This window comes from Merops nubicus, unplaced genomic scaffold, assembly GCF_000691845.1.
Source record: "Merops nubicus isolate BGI_N331 unplaced genomic scaffold, ASM69184v1 scaffold16885, whole genome shotgun sequence".
Lineage (NCBI taxonomy): Eukaryota > Metazoa > Chordata > Aves > Coraciiformes > Meropidae > Merops > Merops nubicus.
The window spans coordinates 18,896-28,070 of NW_008612478.1; the positions used below are offsets into that span (position 1 = coordinate 18,896).

General features: G+C 40.6%; 1 protein-coding gene across 1 annotated transcript in view; it reads right to left on the bottom strand.

Annotated features, from left to right (window-relative positions):
* Positions 1-9,175, bottom strand: part of FBP2 (fructose-1,6-bisphosphatase 2) — a 20,275-nt gene that overhangs the window by 4,595 nt on the left and 6,505 nt on the right. The window contains exons 4-5 of the mRNA XM_008941543.1: positions 6,579-6,719; positions 5,378-5,515 (exon numbers count right to left, since the gene is read on the bottom strand). Of these exons, the coding sequence (XP_008939791.1) occupies positions 5,378-5,515; positions 6,579-6,719 (279 nt within the window). The remainder of the gene's footprint in view (positions 1-5,377; positions 5,516-6,578; positions 6,720-9,175) is intronic.

Here is a 9,175-nt window from a genome sequence, read left to right on the forward strand (position 1 = left end):
ACCAGCCCCAACTCCCGCAGCCTGTCTTCACAGGAGAGCTGCTCCAGCCCTCAGACCATTTTTGTGGCTCTTTTCTGAACATGCTTCAACAGCTCCATGTCCTTCTTGTGTTGGGGGCTCCAGAAGTGGACACAGTGCTACAGGTGAGGTCTCACCAGGGCATGATCACTGCAACCCAGGCCGCCTGTAACCTTGACATCACTGATTAGCTTCTTGCGTTGGTGAGCATCAGATCCAGTATTGCATCCTCTCTGGCAGGTCTGTCTGGTAGATGGCTTAAGGAATTATTCTTCATGTATCCCAGGAGTCTCTTGGATTACCTACAGGTTGCCGTGCTAGTTTTCCAGCAGATGTTGGGGTGATTGAAAGCCCTCAGCAAGACAAGAGCCTGCGAGCACAAAACCTCCTGTAGCTGGAGTAAGAAGGTTTTGTCAACAGGCTACCCTTGATCAGATGGCCTGTAGTAGACACGAGCCACAAGGTTCCCTTCATTGCTTCAGTCTCTAATCCTTGCCCATAAGTTTTTTATCTGCTTGTGGCTGTTCTTCAAGGATAGTCCTTCACACTCTATTTCTTGATGTAGAGGGCAACACCTCCACCCCTCCTGCCTCACCCGTCCCTTCTGAACAGCCTGTAGCCATAAATAGCTGCATAGTACTTTCTACAAAGCTCAACTTGTATGGATCTAGATCTAGAGAAATACATAAAGAACTTGTTCAGCAATGCCAGCTCCAGGACCTTCAGACATCACAAGATAGTCATCCTTCCTAGCACAATACTGAGGTTAGCTGGGAGGAAAAAAAAAAATCCACATCTGGGAGGAATAATACACACAGAGAGAAAAATGTCATTCTGTTTTGAAGTAACTTTCTCAAATTGTTCTATGCAACTGTGAAGATTTGATATTTAATAGCTTTTAAAATGGGAAGAGATTCTCATGAAATTATACAATATAATGCAACAAAACACAAGTTGAATCCCAAACCACTAAATATAAAACTTGGATATTTGATACACCTGATAGTAAAATTAGAACATTGAACTGTTGCCTGGGTAATAACCCTTGTTCAACTGTATTTGTGTTGTTTCCCACAATTCTTTCTTCTTGCGCACAGTAGGACAACTGTTGAAAATTCAGAGGAAAGCAATTCAAAGTATGAAAGACATGAGGGAGCTTTTATATTTAGCTTTGTTTAAACCTGGTCCTATTACTTCTGGAAACAACTGAACAATACTGCTAAGTATTTGATCTCTTATTTTTCACAGCTTACCCTCAAGTAATTACATATTTAGACTTCAAATGACAGCTTCTCCATCTCACAGCTGTTTGCACTTATGACTTTACAACTAAAAATCCGAGTTAAAAAAAAACCCACCACCTTAAGAGCTGTTAAAGAGAGATCAAAGCAAGTTTGCAGTTTAAGAAAAGACAATTTTCAGGGAAAGATGTTATTACAGTCTAAAATTATCTTTAAAAATACAGTCAGAGGGCAAGCTTTCTTTTTTGACTTCAGAAGGTGATGAAGCAAATCTTAAGAAAAGTTTGTTAAACATTACGAAAAGTCATAGTGTGTTGACCATAAGCAGGCTCTGAATTGGACTGCTAAGGACTGTTTCTATAACATCATCAAGTAAGGAGTCTGCAAGCCACGCGTATAAAATTTACGGACCACAGCTGAGCCACCTGTGTACAAATCATCAGCTACATTTAGGATGTGCTGGATTTCCTGTTCGTGTGCAGTTCATTACCCAGTTTATGTGTACATGGGCAGTGTTACATGAAGCTGACAAGTTGCCACTGACAATTTTAGTTGCTTCTTCCCCTGACAGAATTCACCTGCTAAAAGCACAGTGCTGAGACTGGGCTGAGTAAAACACAGAAGAGGAACTCTTCTCTTCTGGTATGGCTATCACATAAACCACAGACTGCAATAAAATTTCATTTCCTTTAGTATCCAGCTACCTGCATGGAAGGAATAAATAGTCCTTTTAGTTACTAGAAATATTGTTTCTTGTTCCTCCAGTTTGGTCACTCATGCTTTTGTCTTACAGATGAGAAAGTTAAAAGGTGTTGTGTGCGTGCTGGCATATTGCCCAGGCTTTCTTCTCAAGCGAAATAACAGAGCATGAATGCTGAGGAGATTCATCTGACCTCTGAGTAATGCCAAGCTCTGTGTTTTCTCAGGGAACTTTTTGCACTGGATCGGTTCATGCTAATGAAAGAGCTGGAGAACCTTGATATTCCCTTGGTCAGTGTCCATTGTGTTTAGGTAAACTGGTGATTGCTCTTAGTTTCACTCTTTCTGCTGCTTTTCTTTGCTTAACTCAGAGCAAAAATGGCTCATAAGAGAGAGGTCTTGTGATTTTTTTTGTTCACAATGTGATGGAATTCACTTTTTCACTTCTTTATTCTACTGATTTCTGACAGCTGTGTTCCTCCACGGCAGAACAAGACTGTTTTTCTTGCATAACTGTGATGACTAGGAGAGTGGGGGGAAAAAGAAAGTCTTTTCTACAGACTACAGCAGCAACACCCTGCATCCCTTGTTGTTAAGACAAATCCCTAGCCAGGGAGTTTTCTTTGCAGGGCTCTTAATCAACAAGCTGTGACAAGACTCAGCTTCTCTTGTTGATGTGGAAAGTGAAGATACAAGTGGGTGGAATAGTAAGGAACAATGTTGCCCACAACATCTTTCTGAGTTCTCCCATCAGTGAACCAGTGCCAGCTAGAGGCTAGGGTCCTTCAAGCATTACTGGAGGGAGAACCTGTTTTTGGAAGGAGTTAGAGTGAAATTTGTGCAGAAACAGTTTCTGGCTCAGCAGTACCCAATATACAGTACAGACTGGACTAAACGTATTACAGGCAGCCTTACGAACAGCAGTTTGCTCTTCAAGCTAGTTAAGCACCAGGAGATTTTTTTATGCTTAACAAAAAATTAGCTTTATTCTTGACTCTCATTCCATAAAAGCTATGTCTAGACAAATATTTCCTATGAAGATCTGCATGACAATGGTAGGAGGTTTACAGCTGACCTGTAGAACAGCAGGACTTTCACAGTGCTTTTAGTTGAGAATTGATGCCTTATGTGAATGGTGGTCCACAAGAAACTTTGAGGGTAAACATGGCTTTCTAGTCCAAACTGTCTGATCTGGGATACTGTTGATGGATAGCAGGGGAAGATCTCTCCTCTCTACATAAATTGTTGATTTGTCATGTTTAGTCACCAATGACAGTGATACAGAACACAAGACATGTTGTGGACAACGTCCTACTTTGTTTTCCTTTTCTAACTTTTCAGTTTCCTGTGGCAATGTTTGAGAGTCATCTGAACAGCATGTTGACCAAGAACCACAAGAAGAAGGAAACAGAGGTAGGATCAAGGGGAAAGAATGGGTAAGAAAGTGTCAAGTAGCTGAAATGAATGTCTTATCTCTTGACTTCTAGTGGCCAGAAAGGTCAGAGGGGGAAGAGTGGTCCACTTGAGTAAGAAGGGGGACCTTATACCCCACACATTAGTTCCCCAAGTCACAGGCAGGAGTTATCCAGCATATACCCCCAACTGGCCTTCTGCATGCTGAAGAAGACAAAGACCAAAGCTGTGCAGTGCTCCACCTGGAGCATCACCAGTGTAGCTGCAGCTGGTAAGGCATACAGATGATGCCAGGAAACAGGGTTTGTGCAATGGAAGAATGGCTACACCTTCTCTCTCTTGTTCTCCCACAATGCAAATATAATGTCCTTTTTAAATCAGGGAACTGAGGTATGTTCTTTCCAAAGCTCTGATTCATAACGAGCTTTCAGATGGGCATGGCAGTTCCTTGTGCTTTGTGGCCGTAACACTGGTACCCTGGCACTTCTCACACAGACATCTCAGAGCAGCAAAGCAATGAGGAGGCTTCCCCTGCCCCAGATAACCCATGCACTACCGTGCTGCTTGCTTTAAAGTAATAAAACACCGTCTGCCAACTGCTGTTGCATTAGTGCAACAATACTTTCAACAAGTTTTCCTCAAATGAAGCACAAATTTGAAATAAAATAGTGTTTGCGAATGAGGTTTCTCCTGTATGTCCTGACCTAAGGATTTAGTGAATCAATGACAGAGCTGTTGTTGCTGAGCCTGTGGTGAAATATCTCTGGTCTTTCCACTGAGTCTGAAATCTCGTCACTCTTTTTAGTTTCCTGGGATTGTTTGTTTAAGAGTTTTACTTAAACAACATTTGGGTGGTTTGCAAAAACACAAATTAATAAATCCAGTGTTAGGACATTATACTGAATATATAACTCAGCATAGTGTGAGCAGAGTGAGAAGCACAGATCTCCTTTTTCCCAGCTGGATTAGTTTTCAGGAAGTATGAGAACTTTGTTGTGAGTTTCTGCTTCTCTCACAGCCGGACCGAAAGCAGACTTTGGAGTTTCAAAATAACCTTAAATAGTCACAATGAATATATTTTAAATGCTGTGATGTGACATCTTCTGTAGATACAATCTGGGTAAGAAAAGAGGTTTTGCTAAGAGTTCAACATTGCAGCTATATCTAATGTAATAAATTCAGATTTTCAGCCTAGAAAATGCTTCTCACAGGACTATGGTTTAAACTCTTACTCATTACATTTCCCTTGCACAGAATCCTCAAGTTTTATACTGGATACATTGATTTTTACATGAACCGTGTATAAGTATTCCTGACAACTAACAGCTTGAAAAAGAATCTGGATTCCCCAGCTGTTCCACATCACTTCTTACTTTACACTTTCAAGACAGCTTCCAGCTTGCCACATTGAGAGCTTGTGTTGTGTCTCCCTAGCATTGACTAGCAGCCATAGAGAGCTGTATGTCCCTATAAGGCATTTCATCAGACATGGGATGTTCTCAGCTTTATTTCTCTGAAGGATACAGCATAATCCTCTTAACAATACAGTAAGAATGATACCACACTTCACAGATGTAGGCATGTACCAGAAGGAGAACGTGATTCTACCCAGATCTCTGCAAGCACGTTCCGGGCAGTCTGTGGAATCTAGCCCCAAGACGCCCAGCTGCACATCTGACTGAGCTGCATATTCAGATAAGCTAGAAAACAAGGGTAGTACTACATTTTGCTGGCACAACTTCAGAGCTTTGTTGAAAAACCTGGTTGTGCGCATTTTCCTCCATGCAATGATGAACAAGCTATGAATTTACTTAACAAAGTCTAAGTTATAAAAAATATTCAGGAACCAGAAAAAAACACACCAGATACATACCAAAAAATGGACCTGATGACATGAAAGGGTTATATGGGGCTGAACTCAAATCCTTTCCCATCCAGTGGGGCTTTGTGGAACAAAGTGCTTGGCAGCGCACAGGACACTGGGCACAGTGCTAATAGTTCCTTACCTCAGGGAATTTCTTCTTTTGTAAATATTCTGTCATTGCAGGATCAAAATACTTTGCATAACCCTCATTGAGACTGTATATCTTCCCTTTCTTCTTGATTTTAACATCTCTGTCCACCAAAATAAATTCACCAAGACCCTACAGAATAGGACAGACCAGCTATTAGCAAGCAGCAGAATATTTTGTTGACTTTCTGTGACAGTTGTCACACTGGAGATGACAGAAACACTAGCACAGCTTGGTCCTTTCAGCACCAGCCTTGCATGCACATTTTAAACAGAGCAGAAAAAACAGAATCTGCATTAAGTTCATGAAAACTTGTCACAGTGGCACTATAAACAAATAGCAATTTGACAGTAATAGTTAGCCTATCAAAAGCACACTAGTCAGACCTGAAAGCAGATGGATCGTGAATCTCTGTCCACAAATCATGAAGTTACAATTTAAGAAATTACAGTGCCTTCTTCTGATTTTTGGACTCTTCTTGCCTGTCTTTTCTAAATGTCTTAATGTGGTTAGCTACCCTTTGGTGTTGCTGTTTGCAGTTTGTGTGACTTCCACGTTCTCTTCCTTTGTCCCTCAGTTCTTACCGCTTGGAATGAGTCTATTTATAAAATTTAAAAGGAGTTTTGATAATAATGCATCCTTTTATCAAAAAACCCTCCTATGTTTATTGCATACATCTAATGCTGATTTCTCAGATGAGTGGCCTCCTTCCTGCATTCCTCCAGTATAGCTTTTTGGGCTCCTGGGCTAGGCACTGAAGGGGAGCACATGTTTGATTGTATGGGTATGGTTGTGTATATGTTGGATATGCAGCTTAAATTTTATGGACTTAGCCATAAAACAAAATTGCACTCAGGAAATTAGACGTCATGACACAAGAATTGTATCAAAAAATTATCCTTGCCCCAGGGTAAACACTGTACATGCTGAGGTTCTTCTACAGATAGAAAAATCAAGAACAAGAAGAAAAGCAGTTCCTTTAAGCGGAGGCAAAGACACGGTTCAGCGTAAATTTTCTGAAATGTGTGCAAACCAGCAGTCTGGTTTGAATGCACAGGGTTACAAATGCTATTTACCTTAAAAAGAATCGTGTAGATCGCCTAGGTTACAGAGACAAGGAGTAACAAAAATGAACAAACTCAAGCACAGAAAGCTTTAAAAGACAGCAGCAATGTGATTAACACCACGACTGTACCGGGTCGAGCATGAAGCAGTCCACTCCTTGCCCTGTGGAGAGGGCGACCAGCGTAGCACTGCCGTACAAGGCATAACCTGCAGCAACAATATTACGTCCAGGCTGCAAAGCATCTTTTTCAGAGGGCTCAGTGTCTGTTTCCTGAAGAAAAAATACCATTGAACTGAAGGTTAAATTCTTATGAGAAACAATAGAAACATCACTTCAAGAATAATGTGGGGCAGATTTCTTTTTTGTGTCTAAGCAACACAATATTAAGACACTTTTTGTGTCTTTGAAACAACCAAACAGAGATTGTTCCCAGTAGTTCAGGGCAAGTTTGGTACATGTGCATGCTGGGACAAGAAGTTGAGAGTTTGTTATTTTATACATGTCATGCAATCAATATGATACCTGGAACAAAGCTGATACCTTAGCATTACAGCCCAATCTATTTATTCATTATCAGAAATCTGAGACCAAACAGAGGCACTAATTTTCTCTAAATAACATAAGCTACCATACTGACACCCCTCAGAGGGAATGACTGTGAGGTGAGTACAGTAATTAACATTACAGATAAACTGATTCCAGTAATGCAGAATAAAAGGGTAGATGGTGCAACATGATGGAACAAAGATTGTGCACTGGACTCTGCTGGTGAAGACATGGGTAACTGAAGTGATAGAAATGTGAACATTATGTATAAAATAACAAATACATATGTAACGTGTGCTTGTGTGCAGGTATGCATATATAGCTCTATAGAGAACATTCACATGGCATTTCACTTCAAGGTCTTAATCAACCTCCAACACTCGTGTTTTGATTTGGCACTGTGGTTATCACTGAGCAACACCAGCCCAAGCACACCTGGTGCAAATATTCCTTGCCAACTCTGGGGGTGTGCCTCAGCCATGGCTTACAAAAGTTTGACTGGTGGGGTAAGAATGGGGAACAGACAACAGTACTTGGGAATGCTAGCTCCAGCCTTCACTTCCTGGGACTACAAAATACGTAGCAAATGTTTGATACTAATTCTTCTTTAAATGTTTCTGGTTGTGATGGATCTTCTGTGGATGTTTTGGTGGTGCTTCATGAAAAGTCAAAATGAGAACTGTCTCAGATACTTTCTTCAAGCTCTGCTTTAGCATTTTATTGTTCATTTGGACATTACTGTCCTGATTCAACCTCAGCTGCCAACTAGACCTCACACAGCTGCTCACTCACTACCCCCCAGTTGGATGGGGGAGAGAATTGGAAGGGTAAAAGTGAGAAAACTCATGGGCTGAGATAAAGACAGTTTAACAAGTAAAGCAAAAGCTGCACACTCAAGCAAAGCAAAACAAGGAATTCATTCACTAATTCACATCAGCAAGTAGGTGTTCAGTCATCCCCAGGAAAGCTGAGCTCCACCATGTATAGTGGTTACTTGGGAAGACAAATGCCATAACTCCTAACACTGCTGCCCCATTCCCTCCCCTCCTGCCCCCTTCTTTTCCCAGCTTTATATGCTGAGCATGATGTCATATGGTATGGAATATCCCTTTGGTCAGCTGGGGTCAGCTGTACCAGCTATGTCCCCTCTCAACTTCTTGTGCACCCCCAGAGTACTCACTGGTGGGGTGGTGTGAGAAGCAGAAAAGGCTTTGACTCTGCACCACTCAGCAGTAACAAAAAAATCGCTACTTCTGCTTACAGTTTTTAGCTGTATTTTTCTCAAAACATCTTCTTTTTAATTCATAATAAAACATTAGTATTATTTTGCTAAGCTCTTCCATGGAAAAAAAATCCATTTACCAACCAGCTCTTCATGGGAGCTGAAATAAAGCATGTACAAATACATCTGGTACGCAGTCCCTTGGAGTTACTCTATGTCAAGCTGTTTATTCAGAGAGGTTATAGTGCACATACTGAGGGAAAACTAGTTAAAACCCCTGTTTGTATATTGCAGAGCTGTGAATACTGACTATTAGTGGCCAATCTTTCGCTAAACAATCTTTTACAGAGCAAACTATTGTACCCTACATAGCATTTTCTTTTTTTTAAAAAAAATATATCCCCATGGTGCATACATTTCAGCATTAAAAGCAATGGTTGTCTAGAGTAGACTAATTATTTGCAACATTAAATGTACAATTAAACATTCATTTACACAACTAGCTGCATACATACTATAATTCTCCTAGCTTTTTGTATGCTTTGCTCATTAAACAAAAAATAACTTTGTATAAATATAGTAAAGCAGTCTGCGTTATAGAACATGATATATGTACAGTATACATAGCTGCGGGTTACACCTTGATTTGAAATACATTTTTCTGAGATGAGGTTTTCAGTCCTATGTCTTAGATGCTTTTCTAGTTTATATGACAGAGGAACTACATATTTGTCGACTACAAAAAAAGCCCCACAGAACTCCCTCAGGAGATGGACATTTGAGCAGAATTCACTTCTTTTTTTCCTGTCCTTATTCTCAGCTGTGTTTCCAAGAGCCAGCTTCCAAAAGGAAGTAAAAAAGTTCGGTCTTGAACAAACATTTTGCAGAACTTGTCAGAATGTGCAAAAGCTAGAGATCAGCTGATACTTCATTTTTAGGACTGCAGGAGTTTTGACCT